This window comes from Mugil cephalus, chromosome 6, assembly GCF_022458985.1.
Source record: "Mugil cephalus isolate CIBA_MC_2020 chromosome 6, CIBA_Mcephalus_1.1, whole genome shotgun sequence".
Taxonomy (NCBI): domain Eukaryota; kingdom Metazoa; phylum Chordata; class Actinopteri; order Mugiliformes; family Mugilidae; genus Mugil; species Mugil cephalus.
Window position 1 is genome coordinate 20,522,548 of NC_061775.1, and position 26,420 is coordinate 20,548,967.

General features: G+C 40.4%; 2 protein-coding genes across 5 annotated transcripts; one reads left to right on the plus strand and one right to left on the minus strand.

Annotated features, from left to right (window-relative positions):
• Window positions 1-1,651: 1,651 nt before the first annotated feature.
• LOC125009608 (G-protein-signaling modulator 2-like) lies at window positions 1,652-18,890 on the plus strand. Of its 4 annotated transcripts, none has more exons than XM_047587687.1 (15): window positions 1,652-1,861; window positions 9,284-9,505; window positions 9,827-9,962; window positions 10,335-10,474; window positions 11,839-11,962; window positions 12,128-12,243; window positions 12,704-12,859; window positions 13,467-13,575; window positions 13,754-13,919; window positions 14,113-14,210; window positions 15,174-15,350; window positions 15,997-16,159; window positions 17,038-17,223; window positions 17,312-17,427; window positions 18,009-18,890. In XM_047587687.1, exons 2-15 carry the CDS (start codon window positions 9,285-9,287, stop codon window positions 18,171-18,173), a joined length of 2,073 nt encoding a protein of 690 aa, XP_047443643.1. In that variant the 5' UTR covers window positions 1,652-1,861; window position 9,284; the 3' UTR covers window positions 18,174-18,890. The 4 variants fall into 4 exon arrangements, with proteins under 4 accessions (XP_047443643.1, XP_047443642.1, XP_047443644.1 ...); XM_047587686.1 differs by lacking the exon at window positions 1,652-1,861 and adding an exon at window positions 4,624-4,759; XM_047587688.1 differs by lacking the exon at window positions 1,652-1,861 and adding an exon at window positions 6,681-7,058 and having other exon boundaries at window positions 15,997-16,079; window positions 18,009-18,154.
• mcoln3b (mucolipin TRP cation channel 3b) lies at window positions 18,400-26,053 on the minus strand. Its single transcript, XM_047587689.1, has 14 exons — window positions 25,919-26,053; window positions 25,247-25,473; window positions 24,534-24,701; window positions 24,056-24,209; window positions 22,847-22,922; window positions 22,657-22,753; window positions 22,204-22,303; window positions 21,951-22,063; window positions 21,151-21,300; window positions 20,944-21,045; window positions 20,677-20,799; window positions 20,358-20,564; window positions 20,105-20,232; window positions 18,400-19,278 (listed from the first exon to the last, which is right to left on the minus strand). The coding sequence occupies exons 1-14, from the start codon at window positions 25,977-25,979 to the stop codon at window positions 19,239-19,241; spliced, it is 1,746 nt and encodes a 581-aa protein (XP_047443645.1). The 5' UTR covers window positions 25,980-26,053; the 3' UTR covers window positions 18,400-19,238.
• Between the last annotated feature and the right edge of the window lie 367 nt (window positions 26,054-26,420).

Below are 26,420 nucleotides of genomic sequence, written 5' to 3' on the forward strand. Positions count from 1 at the left end.
GGGAAAAGCGTTAAAAGCTCGCGGCTACCTAATGCGGGCCTTTGTCAACACAGCAACAAGACCCATTAGAAAAAAAGAGCAGCAGAGAGAGCCGGTGAATACCCGATCCGGCACGCGGGCTGAAGTGTCACCTGGGAGGATTTTCAATAAACAGCAATGTCAAGTCGAGCGGTAAGTCGGGAGATGAAATATGGCAAAGACGGAACAAACCCCACAGGCCAGTACTCAGCAGTATGTCTTCATTTAAAGGATGGAGGAGCATCCTTCGAGGACAGGGAAGTACAAGTTTGAAAGAGAGGAGACGTGGTTTGGATGATGGGTGAAGGAGGGGTGGAATAATCATCTCGACACCATGCGCTGACACAGTTTTCGTACCTGTTTGGTTCCTAAAATAGCCACATAAACAAGTTAGTGATTAACCCAGAGCTCTGTGTCTAAATAACAATAATAATAATAATAACTACTGAAAGTCTCTTCCACCCTCACTCTGTTTTTTTGGGTTTTGTCTTAATCCAAATCCCCAAAAATGGAAAGATGTCAGTGACTCTGTTATACTTTCTGTCCAGGTTAAATGACAGTAAATCCTTTTCGTGTGTGTGCAGCGTATTTCCAGGCTGACAGTGTCATATCTCGAGTTTAGTCCACTGTCAAACTCTCACCGCATTTACTGTGCTGGCTGATATTCTTGCAGAGGTGACAGGTACTGCAGATGAACCTGGAAGATAAAAGTAGCCAGGACAGTGTTATTCTTGGTTGAGCTGGGATATATGCTGGGGCGTATGTGACATGGAGATGTTGGTAATGCCAGTGTTTGGGTCTGTCAGATGTGAGATGTGTTATCCTGGACCGTGTTGCAAGGACTTGATTGCGGATGTCTATTTTTGCCACATCATCTTCCAGGAAAGAGCTTCTGAGCACGGCTGAGATTATATATATATATAATCAGTCTAAAACTCTTTCAAGATCCACCCAGTAATTTTAGAAAGAAATCAGTTTTCACAGCTTCATTTCGGTTTAAACACCTTTATGTTTAAATTTTAGCATGTTTTTGATCGTTCATGTAATTTAAAAACATTATTTAACTTTTATAACGTTTTTGCTGTAACATTTTCATTTAAAATTTTATTTATTTATTTTAATTTTAGAGCGTTCTACTGCTTCCTTTCGATTACAATGCCTTTATTTTGAAACTGTACGTTTCTGTAGCTTCAATTCTTTAAATTTGTTTTATTTTGAAAATTCAACATATGCTTGTTGCCTTTAATGTCTCTCGTAATTCGTGTGTACCATATATAAAGACGCGTAAATAATACGCGATCCATGTTTGTTTTTCCCTTGAATAGCTTCTAAAAAGACAACCGAACAGCTGTTTAATTTAAAGGTTATTTACTTCTTTTTCTTTAGAAATAAAGTAGCAGAGAGTTCCTTTGTGCGGCAGGGGGCGGAAGAAGTCTCCAAAATGGGTTGTAATTGCTGCTGAATTAATTGTGGCTTTATTGGCCGCATGCAGCCTTCAAAAACCACCAGTATGTGATTTACTACTGCCCTGCGCTCACCCGTGAACGTCACATTTAAAGACCGTTTCAAGTATTTTGATTGGTCGGATGTTGGCGATGTCAAACTTTCCGATGGCTCCTGAAGGCAGCAGCCGTGGACTCCTAATTAGAGTCAGATTGTGAGCGAGGAGTGGCTTCGACGTAGCGTCTTCTTCCTCCCAGATGTACGACAGAATAGTAAGGCTACTGTAAACAGAGAGGAGAAGGAAAAAAAAAAACTTTAGCCTGGACCTTTTTGACTCGACTTAACTACTTTTTTACAACCGAAGACATGTTCGTGGTGTGTTCACGCTCTTCGCTTTGAGGTAGGTGAAACGATTTACCTGAAAAGTTTGTGGTGTTTTTGGTGGTTGCGTCGTAGAAAACGTCGCTTAGCTTAATTTGCTCTCTGCTAAAACAGTCTTCTAAGTTTCTTAAAGAAACATAAAACAGACTGAGGACAATATAAAACGTTTCTCTATGTCTGTGTTTCACTCATTCACCCAGACAGGGGACATGTGACGACACGTTCATACTAAACTGACTCATTCCCAGGTCCACGATTTCCCAAACGCTCATCATCATCATCATCTACACGAAGGCTGTGTCATAAATTTGAACTGAAAATATAAAAATACAGGGGACATACAGTAAATGCGTGCGGTTGGTCAGTTTCAGGTATTAAATCACTTTTCTGCGCTTTATTCTGCTTCCACTTCCCAGTGAAACACACTCTCAACACAAGTTTAAGTGTCAACACTAATTACAGCCCACGGTTGAAGTGTTGGGGAGTCAGTTTCCTCATTTTAAAGTGAGCTGTGACCTCTTTTCCCATGCGTGGCAGTGTTTTAAGTCTTTAATGATGGTTACTTATAAGTTCTCTCCAAAAGAGAAACCATGCATATCACTTTTGGGAGTAGCTTTAATTGGAGGGAGACCGGTTGGGCGTATTCATATTGAAAGGGTTATGGTTTAAGACGCCACATTAGGCTTTTTATTATGTGACTTAAAGGCTGCTGCTCCAGAGAGCCATTCTTGTCTTCTTATAATTTTCGTTTTTTAGTTTTCCACAGAAGCTTTTCTACCAAAATCGTGCTAGAGGAAGCCAAGCAACTGCATTTGTCTTTTATGTTGCAATGTGGCAGCAAGATGACTCGTTCAGTTTTAAAAATAAAGCTGAAATACACATATCTGCATGTCAGTGCAGAAGAAAGCTGTGATTTGAGGCTGTAGATCTACTGCAGGACAACTCATTGCAATTAGCCAGAGGTTGACACTTTATTTTGTTTATTATCTTTCTTTTTTTTGCGTGATGGTACAAGCAAAAGCAACCCGAGTTATTCAGTTGCACATTCTGTCCTGATCTATTTTTAAATGTACTAGTCGTTTTCTACTTCTTGATTAAGTTGAAATGAATTGTGAACTGTAGCTGCAAGTGCTTGTCCTGTCCTTAGCTTAGCTTCACGAAGGCATAATGTTCAGTTTACGTTGAAACAGAAAGAAATGTGGTCAGTTCAAATCTCTGCATTGAATTAAATACATGCGTACGTACATACGTTTTTTTTCTGTTATTTAGCCTTGCAGACTGACTGATACGCGGTTGTCAAAACATTAGAAACCTGGGTCAGTACAATACAGTAAAGTTCAATAGTAACGTAAACCACAGTTTCTGAAATGAAAACAGTCGAGTCAACAGCTTTCTCCGTTATTTTTAACAAATGCTGAATACAGTAACTTTCAGGAAGCTATGCGTTAGTGCAGGACTATTACTGTAGAAGGCACATGCACTTGTGTGCCTATTAGGCGGTTTATACTTTTGCATTATGTTGAGGCAGAGGCTATAGTGACAACACGGACACTTATGCGGAGCCTGCACGGACCTAGCGCTGTAGCTGGCGTTCACCTCTCCAGAAATGTAGCTATGCGCCAAGTAGCCATTTTCAAATTCATTGTTTTGGATCAATAAAGAATCTTTAAGGTTAACTGAGGAGGTTTGGAGGTACAGACATTTGCATGACTACTGTTTGTCGAAATTCGGACATAATTTCGGTGAAAGTTTCAGTTGCGATTGTTAAAAGTGAAGCAGGAGGTAGAAACAAAAAAGACACAGCGCCGACTAGTGTTTGGGTGGCGTTCTTACACGTACTTAGCCAGTATGAATGGCACCGGCCTTGGCTACATGCGTAGGTTACGGAGAAACGCAGAACTCTAAAAATGCCTTAATGAACCAGCAAGTAAGTGCACAGAGGAGTTAAAAAGTATGGAGTAATTAAGGATACATGCAGCTTCAAACGTGTTGCCAAATATTGTGGTCTCCAACCACTTTAAGATTTTTGATGACTACATTTCCTGGTGTGTACCGAACATGATGCAATGAGCAAAAACTCCCCCAGTCACCAGGAGCTCTTTGAATAAAAATACTTCAGTCAGCGAATGAGGTCATAGAATGAATGGCAAACAATTTTCAGTGCACCTCAGTGCAGTACTATATGTGAGTGAGATCGAAACAAAAAGCAAACAAAATAGGAAGAGTGAAGTGAGAGGATAAAACAGAACGTTAAATCTCGAGTTTCTGTTTTGACACGGTTCTGGAAATTTGGCATGACTTGTTCCTACTTCAGAGGATGGGGCTTGCATAACCGGTGTGGGGTTTTCTTTGCACCAGACCGTCAATCTGCACCAGATAGTGAGTGAATGTCATTTGAGGGCATTGTTGGTGGTGAACAGTTAAATTTCTCTAACAGTGCCCACAAAATATTATTGCTTTAAAGGAACATAAGAAATACAGTCCGTGCCTGAAACAAAGTGCTGCTGATTCAAGTTCATTCCCATCTGCATCCTCTCAAGCCCTCTTGATTGATTGGGTTTCATTAGATTGTGCTTTTGCGAGCACATGCCAGTGAGGCGTCAGTGTTTTCTTGCTCGTCAGCTCCAATTTCCAGATAAGAGGTGTGTCGGAGATAGTGTGACAGCTGAATCCCATGCATAGCAGCGCCCAGTCTCTCCTGAGGTGTTTCCTGTACGGGACTGAGGAGATTTCTCGTCAGTTACTTCCCAGACCGGATTCTCGAGCGTTTAGCGGGTTAGCACGAATCCATAAATGTGGTTCATCCCCTGGCTGTGTTCACTATGGCTGTTGAGACTCCTAGGCTGAACGTCATGTATGGGATTGTTTCTCTGCAGCGCGCGCTGGACAGGGAGCATTTATTTCATGTCCGCCAGAGGTAAGGCCGTTTGTTTATCTGATGGGAATTTGTAATGGAAGTGTGCGGAATAAAATGTTTTAAATCGAATATTTATGCATCAGTATTAAAACTTAAACATATTCATAATAATTTAGCATCATATGGAGTGAATAAAAGATAAAAGCTGAAGTAATTCATGTATTAGTGAATCAAGAGAAGAATAAATAGCAACAGGTTTGATAATGCTTTGATTGCAGTGTACAGAAGTAATTTCGTAACCTAAAATCAAGCGTATGTTTTCCTGAATTACCAGTAAAAGGTGTTTCTTAAAAATGTTAATTTCAGGGCAGAGAAACACAAATGTTGACCCGTTCAATAATTTATCAATGTATTTACATTCCAATTTAGAAAAAAACATAGAACGATATTCCTGTGCTTGACTTGAAGGTGTTTTTCTGAAAATAAATAACAACACTGCTTTCTAGGACAGTAACATGACGCCTTGTTGGCAAACTGATGAGTGATTGCGACTACAGGAGGGCCCTACTAACCACAGTTTAAATATTTCATGTGAGGACTGAAACAGTTGTGTGAATCCGCACCTGATTTTCCTCCCTTACTTTCACCCATGACCGCTCCGTGATGGGTTTGTTTTCTGATGTGAATATAGTGTGACAGTTGAGGTCACGCTCACTGCTGCCTTGTTAAGTATCCTTAAGATTTAGTTGATTATATGATGGGTGTTTGCAAATGTGACATATCTTTGGACACCTGTGTAGGGTAGAGACATGAATTGCATCAGCTCATAGCCATTTCTAAGAAGTGCTTACAAGCCCTGTCAAGTCATAGTACCAACGGCACTTTTTCCTCGGAAACAAATTCCCTTGTGTGAGCTCAGTAACAGATTACAGACCACCTGCAGGTTCCTGACACAATCTCTTAACAAGATATAGATTGGTTTCAAATTGTAATGGTAACATAACATTGCCACGGGGGGATCTTTTCTCCTTGCGACTATTGACTTCATTTATTCCTATTTTGTTTTTTACTGCATTGTATTCTTGAATATGTTACGGTACAATAATCAATCCTGCCGCATTAGTGACATTAATCTTAGTTTAACCTTTACATATCACTGACACCGATCAGCCACAACATTAAAACCACTGACAGGACAAGTGAATAACACCGACTATCTTGACCTATCTTGACTGACCTGACGTTCATGTGGATGTTACTTAGACATGTACGACTCAACCCACTGAACCCAAAGCCCCCCCCATGCCTGATGTATAAGGAAGATATATGTATTAAAATTCCTCTCCTTACTGCAAAGACAACTATGTTTAGCTGTGTTTTCAGTAACTAGCCTTTCCAATAACGTAGTTGTGTGCCAGTCTAAAACAATTCCATCTACACTTAGGCCATTAACCTCGGACGCCTCTTTCTGTAATGATTGACCTGGCTTTTGGTCAACTAAGATGTTGGCTTAAATGTCACATGGCCAGCGTATCTTCTCTCCCTCTGAATTAAGTCAGTGTGTTTCTGTGAATCAGCAATAGTGACTGAAGAAGGGATTAATATGAAGTTATTACTGGCTTTAATACACGATTGTTTGTTTGTTTGTTAGTTGTTTTTTCACACCCCAATATTTCACTGAGAATTATAGAGTAATGAATAGCCTGTCTTAATAAAATGTATATTATCATGCAGTTAAAACATTTTGTAGTAGCAGGATATCGGCCTTTTTTTAAGGTTAGCTTGCTGTTGAAAGATTATTTCAGGAAGTGTTACACAAATAGCCTTAGGGTTCACTCACAGGAGCAACTTAAAGTGGATATAATCACCACTGAGGTCAGGCATAATTGGAAGTGACACACGCCATCAGGTGGCTTAAAGATGCAGGTTACCGATGGCTAAGCGATCGAGATATGCAACAATCAAACCATGGCAACCAGGCTGACTGTTCTCACTTCAGTAGTTTCTGCTCTTTGATGACCCGTTGTTAATTTATTTTCAGCTAAACAAAAGGTTTTGTTAAGGCGCCCGGCCGTTAAGGTCGACATGAACGCTGAGAGGATTAAGTCCTTTGTTTTGCTGTTATCTTAAGTTAGCGACTCGCTCTCGGAGAAGGAAAGCAGATCCAAGGGACTTTACTTTATTCGTGTGAAATCTGTGGCACCGTGGCTGCATGCGTTATGTTTATGCACATGAAGGAAGAGAAGGTAAAGAATGTTATGCTGAAAGCGCAGTGTTTGCTCCGGAGGGTGATCAAGAAGCTTGAAATGTCCGTCGTGTCAAACTGCCTCGAGTGCATCAAAATGGGAAGAGGCAGCAGGTATGTGACTTCACTTTGACCAGAGGTAGTGAGTTGTCCTGTTGGATGTCAGGAAGCATGTTAACCTATGCACAGGGATTTTTTTAACGTGGCAAATTCAGGTAAATCCGTCGTTACATTTAACATGTTGGCACACGCTGTACAGTAAACACAGATGCGCATTAGGACACATTGTTATTTTAAATCCGGTGGCTCTGTTAAACGTGTTTTCCTTCTTAAACTTTGACTTTTGAAGGAATGTTCTAGAAAACGTTAAATCCTGTTATCTTTGCCATCAAGGTGTGTTAAAGTTGTACCATAGTATCTAAATAAGGAGGATCGTAGGCTGTTTTTGTATCGACGCTGTTTCTGTATCATGGGAATGCCGTGAAGCCACATTTAGTTAGTCATTTCCAAAATTGTCACTTCATTAAGAAAACAGGCCGACAAACATGTTAATCCTGGAGTAAATACTGCACGACACAGTTTAATTTGCTGAGAGATTAACCTTTAACTTGACCATTAATTTCCTTAAGCATTGGCAGAACCCCGGGAGGTCAGGAGACAGAGGAAGGAGGGAGGAAGTGCTGTCTGCCTAGCACCAACAATACAAAAAAAAAAAAGTCTGGTCTCCATGGGGTGGGGTGGTGGAGTAGTAAATCATAAAACTGCATTTTTGGTTATGAAGAAAGGTCAAATTCGGAGGCAGAGATCTAATTCTAGGCCTAAATATAACGAAACGGTGTTGGTTCAAATTTAGTCGGCATCAGCTGCCTGTGAATTTGCATTTTTAACAACTGCATCCTCGGGTGAAAAAAAAAAAAAATTATCCTTACTGGCAGTGCTGTAGATGTGAACACCGTGCATCTGTGCAAGATTGGATTTGTTTTACAATCTCATGACGTAACCCCATAGATTCAAACCACTTCTCTTTTATATATCAGTGTTGGTTCAAAGCTGCCAGAATAGATGATGAAGCTTATACTTGGCTCCCTTGGCTCTTACCACAAAACGCATCTGAGTTTGCTTTTTGTTCATGGTTAAATGTAAGGTACATATTTTCATTCCAGGGTAATTGTGCCGTTTTTAAGGCTTTGCGCTCAAGACAGACAGGAAATGCTTGGTCCTATTTTGGATTTATAGTCCTCGTGTCTGGTTTCACAGAGACTCGTGTTGTTTTTGCTTGTCATTTGCTGTTCCTCTTGTGCAATATGTGGATTCATTGTGAGAGAGGATACTGAGGTTTGAGCACGTTATTCGAGTGATTTAAAATTACGTTCATGTGGCTTAATTTACTGGAAATATTCCCTTATAGATAAGTCAGTTGACAAACGTTCTGTGTCACGTTCTGTGTGACATCTTTCGGCTTTGTTTCATTGATTCAGGCCTCTCTAATGTAATGATTTCATACACTTTTTTCTATAATCATAATATAATATGAATATATAATATAATTATATATATAATTAATAATAATAATGAATAGAATGTCTTCGTAAATGACAGATATGTCAAATTTTACAAATTCAGAGGTATAATTGGTATAATTTTATATGCTGTAAACACAATTTTGGCTTTTAAGCAACAGAGCAGACATGACTGAGCAAGTAAATGAAGAGAGGGAGCGGCGATCAGAAAAAGAAAATAATTTATTGTTTTTAGATTGTTTAGTTTTAGGGAAATTTTCCCTATTATTGGTTAATCATCAAGACTGTCAGCAGAGTAAACAGTAGTGGTATTCAGTTTTAATATTTTTTTAGTGAGGGATGTGGATCAGTATGAGTGACTCAAAACTTCCTTTTTTTGCAAATTTTGATGAGAAATAAAGATAAATGATCAATGAGACAAATCTGTTTTATTTTATAGTGCACGGTTTCTGATATTGCTCTAAATAATCTGAAAGAAGAAATGTTTTAGTTAGATAAAGACAAATATGTCTTTGTCTTTTCATATTGGAGCCTGTCGTGGTATTCAAGATGTCAAGTCTCTTTACTCTGGGTGGTGTAATTTAGCTTATTGGTGACTGCGTGTACCTAATTTCATTTATTTGCTATATGCCACTCAAGAAGTTTTGTTTTAATGTGTTGATTACATAGCACCTGATTCTAACTGTATGCTTAAAGCTAATGATAAAAAAAACAATGAGCTTAACCTGAAATCCTTACAAGACATAGTAAACGTTTCAAACATTGTTGTAGAAGACAGAGTTCACTGTGACTCCTAATGCAGATCCCACTTTCCTTCAGGATGGAGTCATCATGTCTGGACCTGGCTCTGGAGGGTGAACGTCTCTGTAAGGCTGGTGACTATCACGCTGGTGTGTCTTTCCTTGAGTCTGCCATCCAGGTTGGAACTGAGGACCTCCAAATCCTCAGCGCCATCTACAGCCAGCTGGGAAATGCCTACTTTCACCTTCAGGAGTATAACAAAGCTTTGGAGTATCATCGGCATGACCTTACACTTACCAGGTGAACAACTTCGTACCTTAAATACTTATTTTTCTGAAAGTATTTCCCTCTGTTTAAACTTCATTTTTTAATTGTTTAACGGTGGAAAAATGATTTTTAACTTGCCATTATTCTATACAAGTATAGACTAAGCTTAAAACTTTTTTTAATCACTCTTTCCCCAACCATAATTAAACTGCTAAACTGAACCCCAGCGTATTACTGCTCGGAGCTGTAAATTACTTTATTGCCTCTTGAGTTTTCATAATAACACCCCACAGGAAAGCACTAATAATCCAGTCTAATTATTTCCTAATGGTTGTTTCTCTGCTCCACTCCCAGAACGATTGGGGACGAAGTTGGCGAGGCCAAAGCCAGCGGTAACCTTGGGAACACGTTAAAGCTTTTAGGACGGTATGATGAAGCAGTGGTTTGTTGCCAAAGACACTTGGATATCACAAGAGCCATATATGACAAGGTGAGACGTATTTTCATTATTGTCTAAAGTTTTTTAAGTGAAAACATTTCTATCACTTTATTTTGGCACACTGGAAGTAAATTATTCTGTCGATGAGAAGTCTGGACTGTGACTGAAAGGCTCATTTACTTTGTTTACTTTGATTAGAATAGTAGTTGTTTGCACCCGTACAACATGCCATGCTCTGCCGCCACAGACCTGTTTCTATGATGACTGCGTAGAAATCGGTGTACCAACATCAAGAATAGGTTGCTTGGCTTCTATGCGTTCAACAAAGTCTGGTGTCTGTGTATTTTAAGTATTTAATTACAGCATTGGTCACTTTGGTTTCCGCCTTTGAAAATGTGCTGTGTGTGTGTGTGTGTGCTGTAGGTTGGGCAGGCTCGAGCGCTGTATAATTTCGGAAACGTTTACCACGCCAAGGGCAAGAGCATCTGCTGGACTGGAGCAGAGCCAGGAGAGTTTCCAGAAGAGGCCAGGATAGCCCTGAGGAAAGCTGCAGAGTACTATGAGTGAGTTGGTGTGTCTCTGTTCTCCTCAAAAGATCGATTGTGTTTTGCGTTATCGTCAAAGTCCTTAGTTATTATACTCGTTACCTGAATGTTCAAATTCTAAGCTGATTAGTCACAATGGTTACATCCCATTATGTCCTCATATTCTCCTTGAGTTTGACGTATGTTGGTTGCTTTGAGGTGTTTGCGTGCTGTGGATCTCCTAAATAATTGCTGTACCTTGGTTGCCATGGAATCTGTTTTGTCAGGGGTTGTCTATGAAGATATCTTCTCTTTTGTTTTAATTGCCTCTAACATGTTCTGACATTTTACTGCGTACCATGAATGTGCACACGTAGCCATAGTGGTAGCAGTATTACACAGTCTATAAAATGCCATTGCGTTGGTTCATTCTTCATCCAAAGGCTGTGACACACCAAGCCGATGGTCGGCCTTTAGTCTGTGTCTGGCTGTTGGGAAACATCTGTGACCATAGTTTTCCAGTGTGTCCCAGGCCAATGGCAGTAGTCAGACGTGCGTTGGATGCCTTTTTGCCGATTCAGTACGATAAATCAGTGGTGGAACAAGTCGGTCAGACAGAGGTCACTTTTATTGGCTGTTCATCTTAGCAAACCAGCGTACAACGGCAGCAGCTCAGGAGGTAGAGTGGTTGTCCAATAACTGAAAGGTTATTCCTAGTCTGCCTGTTGTGTCCTTGGGAAAGACACTTAACCCACCTTGTTCCCAGCGAGAACTCCACTGGTGTATGATGTCAGAGAGGCAGATTGGCAGCCACGTTTCAGTTATGTTCCAATTATTATTATTAATAAAAAGACATTGGTATCAATAAAATCTTATCAGTGCCTATCCCTAGTGACGAACATGGACCAACTGATCAGACAGACAAGCTCTGTAGCTTCCTACCCTCTAAGCTAATAGTGGCTCCTTTGGTTTCCACTTTTGAATGGAAAAATTGAGACTTCTGTCACACGCTGGTATGAAGAGTTATTTCCCTTCACATCGTCAGCTCCTTTGCCAGTAGTTCTCTGATGTTCTCTGACTTTTTATCAGAGACTGAGATGACATTGAAATCTTGACTTATTTTGAGTTATTTTGTCAAACTGAAGCCCTTTTCAAGGTCTATGAATACAGTTTCATATCCGCATTCTCCTCAAGTGCTCCCACAGTCTTTTTCTGGCAATTCACTGACCTTACTAGTGTTGGTTTGTTGTACACAAACAGCTGACCTAAGCTGATTAACATTTCTTCGTGTATCTTTTCTATAATAATGTTCATTTTGTAAAATTATCCCAACTTGTGTACCTGGACATCTATGCTGCTCCCTTTAACCTCTTTAATTTTGATTTTTTTTCTTCTACAAAAAGGGCAAACCTGGCTGTGGTGAAAGAGTTAGGTGACCGGGCGGCCCAGGGTCGAACCTATGGGAACCTCGGCAACACTTACTATCTCCTGCGAGACTTTGAAACTGCAGTAGCTGCACATGAAAAGGTAGGTAGCAAACCGATTTTGTGTTGGAGGACCTTCCCAGCGTTTAGATATGACTTTTTTTTTTTTATTTACATGAATTTTTGTAATTCTTCACTCATGAAAAATGCATTACCTCAAAATGTCCTCCCGTTAATCCCACGCCCTGCTGTTCGTCTGGTTTGGCAGCGGCTACTCATTGCTAAAGAGTTTGGAGATAGGTCTGCGGAGAGGAGGGCCCACTGCAACCTTGGCAATGCTTACATATTCCTCAGCCAGTTTGACGTGGCGGCCGGTCATTACAAGTGAGTAAATGTTGGGCTCAGGGCCTTTCACGCCTCATGACTGGCATGTATCGACTTTTGTGATAAAAATGTCAAGGACTTGGCTGAAAAACAAGTCTGCCAAAGTGGTATTTTGCAGCGTAGCACAGCTTTGACACCGGTTCTTGTTTGCAGCATGAAAGCTTGAATAAAAAGGGGAAACATTAATACACTTATGAATATACAATCACAGGAATAAGATTAAAATGGCTTCTAACATACAATAATGTTATCCTTGTAACTCTAGGTAAATACATTTTATGAAATAAGTTAATTTAAAGTCTTAGTCAGTCTTAAACCCTGATTCCAGCATTTTCTTGACGCAGCAGTCCTTGGAAAATGAGAACAAAGAGAGAAAAGAAAAGATCAGATGGCTATCATTCTCCCGCACCCACCCTACACATTCTTTGACCCTCTCCCTCTCCTACGCTTCTGCCCCCAGGAGGACTCTGCAGCTGGCCAGGCTTTTGAAGGACAGAGCAGTGGAGGCTCAGGCCTGTTACAGCCTGGGCAACACATACACTCTGCTGCGGGACTATGAGAGGGCCATTGATTATCACCTCAAACATCTGGTCATCGCTCAGGCCCTCAACGACCGGTACGCCGCGAACGCCTTTTGCTGTCCGCTTTCCTGCCAAACTGTCTTTGAAGCGTAATGAGCATTCGCAGTGTGAATGTGGGTGGCCTCCAGAGAAGTCACTGGATAAAATGTCATGTTCTTACAAGTAACGCTTCATTGCTTCATCACAAGGAAGTTTAATTAACAGCTTTTACTGTCGCTTCTCACATTGTATTTGGAAACCAGTAGCAACAGAGACGTCATCTGTGATGTATCTCACTGTTTCAAAGTGTCTGTTTTAATAATCTCGGTGAAAAGTCACATACTGAGGGTGTTTGGAAAAGCCCTTTCTACACCACGTCTGTTTACTGATACATGCAGACTTATTATCAGAAGCTCGTTGCATTCATGCACGAAATAATAGTGTGTTGTACGCTCCGTGAGCACACACATGCAAGAGTGATTTAAATCTACGGTAAACACGATTGTTCAACACCAGCTGGTGTTGTGAAATGCGCTGCATGCTCCTCTGCTAAGATCTGGTTGTTGTGATTCCTCAGCGAGATTGTTTGATGAATGCCCAGCCTGTTCTTGCGTAACCTCAGTTGAAGTTGCTCACCCTGTTTCTCCGTGTGTGTCACTGCAGAGTTGGTGAAGGAAGAGCGTACTGGAGTCTAGGAAATGCCCACACTGCCCTGGGGAATCATGAGCAAGCCATGGACTTTGCAGAGAAACATCTGGAAATTGCCAAAGAGGTGACTGTTTACCTCCCAACTCCGACTCCCATCTGTAGCTTTCATTGGGCCACACCCCCACTTACTGGTCACACATGGAACTGCAGGGAATGATAATGTTGCTTGTTTGTTGTGTAGCAAATCTGTGCTGTGATTTTGCTTTGGAGTCATTTGCTCACATTAAACTTTATTGGTGCAGACTCGAGATAAAAGTGGCGAGGCGACGGCCAGGATGAACTTGTCGGACCTGCGGCTGGTTGTTGGCCTAAAGACAAACTCCAACATCAATCCTAATGTCTTCTGCAACACCAATACCAACAGCTCTCCAATGACAGTGAGGTACCAGGGTTACCCCATCCTGTCAGGTAAATCTGCTGGTCCAAACTACAATCTGCCAGAAAACACACTCGCATTATCTTAATGTAAATACGCACTGCGGACATCCAAAAATCAAATGGATATTTTCTTTTTTTATTGTGATGCTTCGCTAAATCATTGCTTGTGTAAAAGTGCTGTATAAACACTGAAACATAACCTTTTTTTCTGTTTTTGTTTTAGAGGGCAAGTCTCCAAGGACGAGAGGTAGTAGTGGAGAAAACCCAGAACTGACTCCAGGCGCTGACAAAAATCAAAGTATAGAGTTGCCAGCACAACCAGTACGTACAAAAAAAAATATTCACAATGGGCAGTATTCAGTGTTGTTTTTGCCATATGTAAAGTCTCTGATATTAAAACTTAAAACTTTGTATACACTAGCTGGGTTTACGTGGAACCAATTCAGATTACAACCGCTTTAAAAACCCAAGCTGAATTAAAATGCTCCATATAAACAATCAGAATAAACAGACCAAAACCGAATGAAATTTCATTCGGTGTCACAGGGGTAGAGTATTCCTTTTCATGTAAACGATGAATCAGGATGAAGTCAGGTTTCGTTCTGTCTTGACCCACAGAGCTTGTTAAATTACAAGTCTGAAAGAACTAGACATTATCGCACACTTAGACGGCAAAAAAAATTGAAATATTCAACTGTTTAAAAAGGTCCATCAAAAATTAATTGCAGCCGGGATAGACTGAAGCATGGAACAAATTTGGAGCCGCTGGAAAACCTTGAAGACCGGCTACTATAAAGCTAAACAACACAATAGGAGAAGTGGATGTGACCCCACAAACTTCCAGAATCAAGCTGCTGCGTTAATAATAAAAATGATGAAAAACTACTGCTGATTAGATGAGAGATCAGTCACGTGATGTTTTCGATCTGCACATGTGTCACATGTCTGTAAAACGTCTGTTCTGAAAAGCAGTGGTGCATGTAAACGTAAGATCGGAATAGATCATCTCACATGTAAACAGCTGACTTGAAACCTTCAGTCAGAATGAGAAAAAAAGTCTCCATGTAAACCTGGCTACTGACTGAAAATTTGTTGTATTTCACATAAAGGTTTCACAAAACTACAGCTGCTACTTGAATGTTAAATGTATTATTTTCTCATTTTTAAGATAATTTATGAGACTAGCAGTGTTGATTAATACAGACTCTGCCATTCAGTGAAAGCTATACCCTGACCTGTGTCGGATAAAACATTGCACATCTGTATGGGCCTCGTATGTTACAGGACTGGGAGGAAGACGCATTCCCCGGGTCTTCAAAAAACAACACGATAAAGGCCTCAACTAAGCTTTTCCTGTGGCTGAAAAGCAAACAGAAGAACCACAAATCCACTCCCAAAGACCAGCACGAAAACATCAGCGAGCACACAGCTCCCGAGTCTCACGCTCCCGTGTCTCCCAAGGTATTTCTAAGTTTCAGTAGCTGACACACAACTCCCCGGGACACGTGGGCAGCGATGACTCACGTTAAAAGTCAAACTTGTGACACGTCCTCCTTCCCAGAGTTGGTTTCCCAGAGAATGTTAAGACCGTAGGAGGAAGTACTGTGGTGAGTCAGTGTAGGATCGCTCGTTTCAAAACATGTCTAAAAATCTAGCACATGTTAAAGATAGTCAAGTTTGAAAACAAATTTATTTGCCCCAGGTCGAAAAGGTGTCTTTAAACCATTTGAAATTACAAGTTGTACAGTGGTAGCAAAAAAAGGTGGATACTGTCACAGCAACAGTAAGTTATAAAAAATAAATAAATAATAATAATAATGTAATTTGGGTTGGAAAAGACTATGCAAACAGACTGATACACTTTACAAAGTTCAGCTTTTTTCCTTTGCAAATGAAATTGTAATTAAAACCATAATTGAAATCAAATGAAATCAGCCACATCTGTCTCATCTCATCTGTCCTTTACTCATTTGGTTTGTAAACTGTCAGGGAAAAAGAAGCCACGGCTGAACAGTATAATTCATTTTATTTACAGTTTCAGCTCCGATATCTATTTTTTTTTTTTATCCTACTGTTATTAAGCTTCTGTGATGTTTTTACCCCGTAGCTAGGTTCACGGGACACTGTTGGCGAGGACGGCTTTTTCGACCTCCTCTCTCGTTTCCAGGGCAACAGAATGGACGACCAAAGGTGCTCTCTACTGGATGGCCCGAGCCATCTCCCCGCCCACCCCTCTCCCTCCTCCACCCTACCTGTAGCTGAAAGGAAACGTGAGTCCGCCCTGTGTTTTCGCTCCGTGGGTGTTCACACCATATGTGATAGCAGTGTTCCCCTCACTTTATCTGTCAAGGGTTAAATACTGTAAGAGAAACTGGACTCATCTTAGTGAGACTAATTTGTTGGAGGAGCCGTAAGTATCCAAGGCGATGTCCTTCCACCTTCATGTGGTGTGAATGCAGCATGTCCACGACTGCCCTTTACATGTTAGAAGTTGTTCATTGTCTTTGTTGTGAAGTGATTTTCTCCTTTAGTTTTATCCTTCAGTGGCATCTGCGTACCTTTTTGATATAGAGCTCAATAGTCATCAACAGCCATAAATCTAAATTTCTCAATTTTCTCTATTTGGTGACAGATAATTTTAGTCACAGCATTTCTTTAAAAAGGTACAGACGCCCGTGTTTGGACCAGAAAGTTGCACTTGAATGCACCACGCAGTCTGCAGCCAAGTGACACACACTGTATCAGTCTTTTCATCCCCGCAGGTGGCTGTAGACCGTGTTCATCATTCAAAAGAGTTATTAGTAGAGCGGTGTTTTCATTCTAGATGATTCTGTTGTTTGTAGAAAACATCTGTTTCAGGGGTTGAATGTTCACATTAGCTTTATTTATTTTCATCACCTCCTCTCCACTGGTTCTCAGAGATCAACAGCCAATCAGATTTATTTCTGACTGACTCTCCGTTTCCATTACCAGTTTTTTATTGGGATATTTGCACATTTCTAGGGGTAATATAAACACAGCAATTGATGGTTTACATTTATCCAACAAAATCTCAGGCAAATATTAGGAGGACATGATATTAGAAAGGAAAAAGGCACAACCCACTGCGTGTTATTCACCCATTTCTCACAACTATCTCTGCTTGTAGCTATTTCAGATTGCAATACACCATTCCAGGATCCCGGTCATTTCCTGGAGCTGCTGGCCAGCTCCCAGGCCCGTCGTCTGGACGACCAACGAGTCAGCATGAGCCATTTTCCTGGCTTACGTCTCAACACCTCCAGCCCGCCTCATATACCCTCCACCTCCAGCACAAATCAAACCCCGTTGCAAGGTGATAAAACATGAGGCTCGCCCGTCCATTTTTGTCGCACCAGACGGTATCGCTGATCATGACGAATGCTTGCGTTTCTCCCCCCCAGCCCCCATCTCCACAACAGATACACCTCACACACACTCCCTCTACGATCGCCTCGAGGCCAGTGCTGATCAGCCGGAGGGGGACGAGGTTTTCTTCGACATGTTAGTGAAGTGCCAGGTAGGAAAAAATACACTGCATGTGTTGCCAAGACCCCACAGCCTGATAATATGAACTCATAGAAAATACACAACAATATTGTTTTTATTAATACGTCTGATCTAAACCAGCGGTTTTTGTTTTTAGAATCAATCTTCACATCAAAATATCGATACCAAGTCACCTTTCACAAGAAATATTAGTACTTTTATGATACCAAATCTGTAATCAATTCTAAAAAAGTAAAAAGCGTGACTTCTATGATGGAAGCCCTTAAATTCACAAACTCTGTCTGCTCTGATATTTTGCAGCTTGTTTACTTCTTATACAGAGGTATAAAATGTATTCTTCATAATTACATTCAGAAATATTCATTGTAAAAGTTATCATTTTTATGTACATAGGTAGATATCTAAAAGTATCGGTATCTGCATCAGGATATTATCCTTGTTATTACTTGGTATCGAATAGAAAGGAAAGATATTGTTATCGCGCATCCCTAAAGGACTGAGATTTTGAAAATACTAAAAGAATAGCCAACTATTCAGATGCTAAAACCAGATGATTTCTAGATTTCATTTTGACCCTGACCCATCTTTCAGGGCTCCAGACTGAACGACCAGAGGTGCGCTGCTCCAACTTCCTCAGCTAAAGGACCGACTGTTCCAGACGAGGACTTTTTCAGCCTCATCCTTCGTTCCCAATCCAACAGGATGGAGGAGCAGCGGGTTCCTCCTCCTGGAGTCGCACAGTCCAAACCGGGCTGACGCCGTGGAGCTATTTGTCACTTTATCTCAGGATAACCAATGAAGTAACCAAACTTCTTAGTTTTAATTAACAGTTTGTGTTTTTGGGACCCACACTTCTGAACCGTCCTGGCAAGAAGAGATGAGAAGCTACAAGGAAGAAGGGTCTGGAATACAAAACTGTCTTTGTCAAATCATGGGAAATTTATGATTTTAACTTGTTTTTAGATTTTTTTTTTTTTTTCCTTTTTATGAGACAACTCTGCACCAGTGACCTCTGCCTTCTCTGGAGGCTTGCATCCAGTCACTCATACAAATCGTGGATAAAAGACTAGAGGTGAAAACCAAAGAGATGTCTGCTTGATCGTGATGGATTAGATGCATTTCATGAACACAAGGGTCTGACGATGAGCAAACTGGAGCAGTGCATATTAGTTTGAACTGCTCCCAGACCTCTCCAGCAGGAGGTGGAGTTTTGAAATCCCTTCTGGGGAAATAAAAGCCCACTGCTAAGCTGGTGACCAGTGGAGCCATTTACAGTATCTGCCTCCAGACAGTGATTTTGAAGACTTTAAGACAGTGTTAAATGTCGTTTGTGTGTTGTCCACAAACCGAAATGGGATTTTTTCTGCATTGTGTTAATTCGCTAGTGCAAGGGAGAGAAAAAAATAATGTAATTTTAGCTTTTATACCAATAACATCTCCTGACAATGGAGAAATAAAATCTCATTTAATTTACACTTCAGATTATTTATTGATTCGTTATCTTGAGTGTGCAACATGGGGTCTTTTCAAGTGATGTGCTTTGCACTAATTTATACCTTCATTTTTTCAGTTTCAACATAAATAAGTGTATTTACAAGGTGTTTCTCATCTCAGTGCGTCACACTGACACCAGTGACTTCGGTGCCTTATTGCCCATATTTATAATCACACAGTCTATTCAGCACTGAACATAATTATCTTTCGCCTGAGCCCACCTCAAGACAACAACCAAACAAGTTCCTCTGAAAACAATATAAAGTGCACATCAATGATCAGGTTATACAGTTGAGCCTCTCTTGATGTGTCCACATTAAAGACCGGCTACGCCTCTGAAGTCAGCCTCTCCCTATCGCGCCTGCATCTGAAATGAAACAAATACGCAGCTTAGGTTTTATTGGAGATGTTACGACTAGTGACTACATATAAAGAAGTACTACGACACACTCAACCTGCATCTCTTGTTTAATCAGTGCTGTGATATTGCATAAAAGGATTAAAGTACCAACATAATTACTTCAGTCTGGACTAAACAGTCACTGTGTTTACACGGTTACTAAAAATAAATATGGATGGTTAGTATGTGTCCTAGAGAACACACATCAGATCAGTTTCATTCAACATAGAAAGATGACCATGATTGTATTTTTAACATTGCTGTGCACATAGAAAACAAACATTTAAAAACAAAACTTGCACTAATAACATCTAATGTTTACTCCTTGTTGGACAAACGTGTGCGGAAAGAGTGAATTTATACCCAGAAAGAAACGGAGTCTTCAATCTGAGCATAGTGCAACAGTCAGACGTGACTCAGATTCAGGCGGGTGGTGTAACCACTTAATCATGATCTGTTCAGTAAGAAAATATTATCTTACTTAAACACTTGATATGATTGTTTCTCCATTTTTCTCTTCGAACAAAGTAAACTTCAGGTGAAGTGAAAAGAAACACGTTGAGTACCAAAACGAGTTTGAACAAAACTGGAAGCTGCACCTAATTTTGAGTGAATAGCTCAATAATGATGTTTTATGTGATTTAAACCCATATCAGATCAATTTATTTAGCATCTGTAAACACTAAAGTTGGAATCAGAGTCATTTCAATCAGATAAAGAAACCTTATCCATCTAAATTTAACCACTGACTCATGTTGTCTAGATTAACAGTGATGTAGAAATGTGATCTCACCTGTTGATGCAGCAGTTAAAGAAGCTGTTGTTTTGGTCCAGTCTGTACACGCCCGAGTTTGGAAGATCTTTACACACCGACAGGAATTTTTGCAGCTCAGATGTCGGGATCCCGCTCTGCTGCTGTTGCTAAATGATGCAACCCAGGGTCAGACTTAGAACACATTTAGAAAATGTTTCCTTTGACGATGTTTTGCCAGAGTAACATCCTCTCAAAGCAAGCGTCATTTAAATCAGAACAAAGGAAAGATTACCTTGATTGTGTCGTAGGTGTCGGTGATGATCGTGATGAAGAGGCTGAGGATCATGTAGATGAAGAGAGATACGAAAGTGTAGAGGTAGACTCTGCTGAATATCCACACCAGGCTGCTCTTCTGCTTCATGTTCTTAAAGGTGGGGAACATGTCGTCTCCGTTGATCAGTGAGAACAGACACTCGGACACGGTGTTCAAGGTGCGGAACTGGAAAGACAAGACACAAGTAAGCTTTCATTTTATTATTAATAGAAAGCTGATTGAATTAAAAATAATAATAATAATAAAATAAATGAATAAAATCCAGTAGACTTGTTACCTTTTCGTGATACGGGCCGAGGACGATCCAACCACAAAAACAGTAACTCAGGTAAATGATTCCAGCACAGCAGATGAAGCGGATAACATTTGGGAAAGCTGCCCTGAGGGTCAGGATGAGAATCTGAGGGGGAGAAGAAAAAAAAAAAGACACTGTAATACATCTGGAAAAATCCATTTTTATGAGTCTTTAAACATAGCTGGATGACAATATTTTAATCTTTATTATTGTAATCATTGCAGCACTATTAATAAAATCTGGCCTTACATTATACTTCCTGAAGTAGCCCATGTAGCGGATGACTCCAATCCAGACAAACATGGTGCCTGTGCCGAGGAAGATGCTGCACACGTCATAGCTTGTGAGGACCTAACGAGAAATGAGGGGGAATACAATAAAAAGTGACAATATGAGCAAACAGATTTTAAAATTACGACGATGACAATAAAACCTCGACGATAAAATCCTTGTCACCTTCGTCTGGATCTCTATCTTGAGGATGGAGCCTATGATGGTCAGTGCGTCGCTGACGATGATCAGGATGTACCAGCCGTTCACGAACTCCAACCTGTCCGACCACGGCACCTCTTTAGCCGTGTGTTCCCTGCAGTAGCGAGTGTACTCCTGTTGAGAACGTGAGAAAATGCAAGCATGTAGTTCAAAACCATCAGCACACAAGGAGACATGGAACATTTCTCTGAAATTCTGCCCAAAGTTGACACTATTCATTAAACGTTTATCAATGAAAAGCTTGTAATCCCTCAAGAAAATGGAGAAAAATCAAAACCCCTACTGAACTCAATCTGATGTGATTGAATCTTTGAACTTGACCAAACAGACTCTAATGAACTGGCACCTGAAGCCTAGACTGAGAGGCACCAGTCTTACATTATTTATAACAAGTATTTTCATTGTGCCAAAAAGGAAAAAAAAATGTCTAGAAAGAACACAACGGATTCTCATCAGAGCAAAAGCTATATATAGGCCGTATGTAGTTGCATCCTTGGAAAATACATGGAAACACATCGTTAGATACATCCTGTAATTATAATATAAGCACTGAGGCAATTTTTTAAACATATTAATCAGAAATAGGCAGAAATACACAGACTACAGAGGCAAATGCAGGAATAAGCATTTCATTAAAACCCCTGAGAAATAAAGAGACACATATACATATACAGCACACATAAATAATACACATTCTTTCATTAACACGTTCAATATGTCGGATGAAGAAGTAAAACTAACGGCGAGGAGGTCATTCTACTCACTAACTCCAGCTGAATCCCGTTGATTATGGAGCGCATGCAAAGGGCGAAGGATGTGATGCACGTTACAATGATGAGGCAGTCGAACAGCACAGTGAGGTATATGTTCCTGGGAGCTGAGGAAGCAGACATTAAACTTAAAGTCTAATCTGAAAGAGGAGCATATCTTCAAACACACTGCTCAGTTTCATCCTTCAGAAAAGCAAAATCAAAACCTGCGCGTGAGCTTCAGCCCAGGCGGTTTTGGCAAACGTACAAGCTCCGGCTACATTCCAGTCTCTGCATTCGTTGATGTTCACGTCATTTTCCAGGTCTATCTTTATCCTGCCGCTGTGAACTTGGTTGTTGAAAGTAATCTGTTAACCAGACAGAAAGGTTTCAAGACAGTTTTTCAAAAAGCGATACGCCCTTAAAGTCAAACCAGAAAAAAACAAACATTCACCTGCTGGCCCTTAAAGCTAACGTTTAACTCTGCAAACACTGATGCGTGGCCTCAAATTAGCTTCAGAGATAAAGGCAGGATTCACATTTCCAGTTTTCTCCGTTGTCGTCTAAACTCTTATCTGCGCTGTGTGATCAGGTGCAGTGTCACAAGGAATTATTGTCAACCGTGAAGGCAGCGGTGAACTTATCGGATGTGTCATATCGCTGCTAGTAAAAGACGAAGTGTTGTGTTTACGGAGCCGTGAAGACAAGTTAAGTGACGTACGGTAACGGCGAAGTCGTAGCAGTCTGGCAGCTCTCTGTACCTCACTGTCTGCAAATTTATGGCCTTGAGGACAAACGTGATGCTCACAGAGATCATCCTGGAACAAAGAAATAAGGAGCGGGTTCAGGACTTAACAGCTTTTTCTAATCTTGAACAGCAGCTGTAATACATGTGACTGTTGCTTACAGACCTTTTGAAATGCAACACAAACTCTGGAAGTGCTTCGCGCAGTGTTCGTGGAGCTATCGGGTAAACATTGAAGCATTCTGTCAAAGACAAAAAAAATAGCAGTACAATTAAAGCCTCTGTCCTCACACCAAATCATTTATCTGTACCATTTTTAACAGATTATAATAATTAAATTAGGTTTTAGCTATATAGTCAATCAGTTTTCTCTCAAGAATACTTAAACATAAACATGATTCTTGAACCAAGCTCATATGGAAGGGAATCAGAAATACTGAAGACATTGAAAATATTAAACAACAACACCTGGGCATAACAGACTCTTCAAACTAGCCACCTTTTTCTTCAATAACAACTTTGCCTTCTCTTAGTTTTCTCAACCAGCTTTAACACATGCAGGTTTTGCAACAGTCTTGAAGGAGTTCTCCTGTTTTTTTTTTTTTTTAATTCTGCTCTCCAACTCATCCCAGACCATCTGAGCTAGATTAAAATTGCGTGATTGTGCACTGAATCACTGCAGACTTTGGTCAGAGAGTCCTTACGGAGCCTTGAGGTCCTGATGGTGACCCAGCTAAGCTAAAACCAGATGGGATGCTGTGGTAGTTGGTTAGCTGTTGCCTTGAATTCAGAATAAATTCCGAATAGTGTCACCAGCCAGCAATTTTCTTCTTCTTTATGATCTCACTCAGTAGCGGTTTCTTCTCTGCAGTCATTCAGTCTCTTCCCAACAGTAAATGCTGATATGTGTCTGTTGTTGAACTCTGGAAAGCAGCGACGGGGATTTTTAACTTGAACAAACTCATCCTCTGAAGCAGAAGGGAACTCTTGACTTTCTTTTCCTCGAGTTTCAGGCGTTTCTCAACATCGATGCCATGGCTATTTATTTAATTGAGTGGTCATAATGTGGGTACTTGGTTAACAAGGGCTTTTTCCTGTGTAGAAACACGACTGATGCTCTCAAATAAATAGTAAGAAATCCCACCCGTAATATTTTGACATGCCTCACCTGGTAATTGAAAGCCACTTGATTACTTCCTGAAGGTATAAGTGTAGCCAATACTGTGCTAAGCCAACATCGAGGTATCAACAGAGCCCATCAACTACATAATTCCACATATAGTTTGTCTTCATTTTGTTCTATTAAAGTATTAAGACAAAAAACTTGTGAGTTTGCATGTCATCTGTAATCTATATAATCAATAACAATGCTTACCGGTTTCTACATGTACATCAATGTCTAATGTTTCACTTCCGGGGTAGATTGATCCATTCTTGAAGAAATTCTGACACACAGTCAGCGGAGTGTACGTACTTCCATTTTTCTCATATTCATGATTACCCACTGTGATGTTGTGCAGATGTTCATACTGAAAACGGACAAATACAAATTGGACAAATTAAAAAACTAAAGTATTTTGGTGAAAATCAAAAGCTCGTAGGCGGCCAAAAACTAAAAATATCAATATGTTAAATACAGACTCAAATAAACAAAGTCCAATCCCATGACAGATGTTACCTGTCAGGCTTTTTAGCCATAAAAGCATGTAGTAAACTCCCAACAATGATTTACAGCAACACTAAAGCAAATGAAACTATCTCTGAAGCCCCATGAGCGCGATAAACCGACGCAGTTGCAGCAAATCAACATCAGGCTCCCTCTGCGCTTCTTTCCGTCAGAAACGTTCACGTACCTGTTTAATAACGTAGTCGATGTGATCGTAAACGTCTGCTTGTCTGTAAACGGCGTACGTATCCAAGCCTCCGTCAACGTAGCCTTTCAGGAAGATGTGTTTGAACGTCAACAGATTTTCCTCCCTGAACGTGACAACCATCTGGTTGCTGAGACCAAAAGACACCAGCTGTGATGGAGAAAAGATTTGTCATTAAAGACTGACTGGGACTGAAATATCTTTTCTTTTTAATTCCCATTCCACATTGTATATACAGAATATTTTTCAGAGCGCTGTTATTTTTTTGTATATGCTTTCAAATTTGATGTTTTTTGTATTCTTGTCTAATTGTGCGCTACTGTGACAAGGAAATTTCCCCATACGTGGGATAAACGATCAATGCCTCATGTCTTGAATGTTCGCTGTTTTGGTAAAAACAATCTCCTCCTATTACAGGTCAGTATCTGGTTGTTAACACCCACATATGTCCTGTTTAAACCCCGACCCCGTGACAGTCCTAGAACTGAAAGAAGCTACTTGGATGAGGGTCAAAACAACTCCACAAGTCAATTTGTTTCAGCCTGTTTCATTTTCGTTATTTTCTTTTAGATGTATTATGACTCGGATGACTGACTACCTTTACTGACTGACTGACTACCTTTACAGACATATGAGGAAGGAGGAAAAAAACAAAACAAAACAACATTGTTCGGGCCACGTCTGAAACAGCTTACCTGGATGGTAATAATGGCAATTTTCACAAGCTGCAGAACCAGTTTCCAAGGTTTGCGTCCGCGAGCGTGGTACTTCTCACAAGGGTTCATGAAGTAGTATTTAATCTTCCTTCTGAGGCACTCCACTTGGTCCAGGTTCTCCAGACACCGAGGCTCGTGATCGGACCAGGGAGAGTTTGCCTCATACACTCTGTACACGTCGCTGGTTTCCTCCATATCTGAAATAGCTGAATTTATATACAACCGCAAGACAAGTAATTGTAACAACTGCGAAGGGAAACACTCAAAAACAGAATGTTAAGCAGCAAACCAACCAAACACTTAGTTTCACAAACAGTGACTTAGTTTATGGGTCACCTATACAATATGATGTAATCTATCTGCCATGCAATAAAACAGTGCGAAGCACACAATGTACAGTTTCTGTTACACATATGGAACATTTTCTATATTTTAAGCTCACTATTTTTGTTTTTACTGATCACCATGTTGACAAAATTAGCTATTCTTCCCTTTTTCCCCCATTTCCTTTACAGACTAAAAAGGCAAAGAGATTTGCCACATGATCACACGACGCTCTGACAGGTTCTGCTTTTGTTGTCTCTGCACATGACAAATGGTAAACTGTCATGCTCAACAACTGACTGAAAGCAGGAATGAAATGAAGTGTACCTGCACATTGTTGAATAATAAATAGCAGTTCGCGTTCGGAAACACGACCGACGTCCACCATCCTATTAAATATTTATGCTTTGTCGTGTGGAGCTAAACATGTGCCTTGTGTCTGGTCAAGGAAACGTGAAACACACGATGAAAACACAACATTAACTTATAGGCTACTTACCAACGCCCCTCCGCCGGTTAATCAACTTTTAATTGTATCCACCTGTCGTTTGAGGCACAAACTCATACTCAAAATGTCTTTGTCTCCATTAAAACTGGCTGACAACGTCTTGTTTTGCAGTGAATGTCATGACTTAAGTAGTTAAACCCGAGTGAACTTCGGAAACACCTGGTCTGTCTTACCGGTAACTAAATTCCAACTGGTTCAGGTAACCTTTTTTTGTCACGGGCACTTTAACGTCACTGTAAAGCGGCGATATGATTGGCTTTTACAACTGTCACTCAAATATGCCCCACCCACTCCTGTAAGGAACTGCAGATCTGCAATCTG

What these genes read in the sequence shown, in the direction of transcription:
- mcoln3b (XM_047587689.1), bottom strand. Translation starts at nt 25,979, where the DNA reads ATGGTGGACGTCGGTCGTGTTTCCGAACGCGAACTGCTATTTATTATT. An exon ending in CTGGAATGTAGCCGGAGCTT is followed by an intron (nt 22,064 to 22,203) that starts GTACGTTTGCCA and finishes CTGCTTCCTCAG; the next exon opens with CTCCCAGGAACATATACCTC. An exon ending in GCTACTTCAGGAAGTATAAT is followed by an intron (nt 20,800 to 20,943) that starts GTAAGGCCAGAT and finishes TCTCCCCCTCAG; the next exon opens with ATTCTCATCCTGACCCTCAG.
- LOC125009608 (XM_047587685.1), top strand. Translation starts at nt 6,919, where the DNA reads ATGTTTATGCACATGAAGGAAGAGAAGGTAAAGAATGTTATGCTGAAA. An exon ending in CAAGAGCCATATATGACAAG is followed by an intron (nt 9,963 to 10,334) that starts GTGAGACGTATT and finishes TGTGTGCTGTAG; the next exon opens with GTTGGGCAGGCTCGAGCGCT. An exon ending in ACCTGTAGCTGAAAGGAAAC is followed by an intron (nt 16,160 to 17,037) that starts GTGAGTCCGCCC and finishes CTCTGCTTGTAG; the next exon opens with CTATTTCAGATTGCAATACA.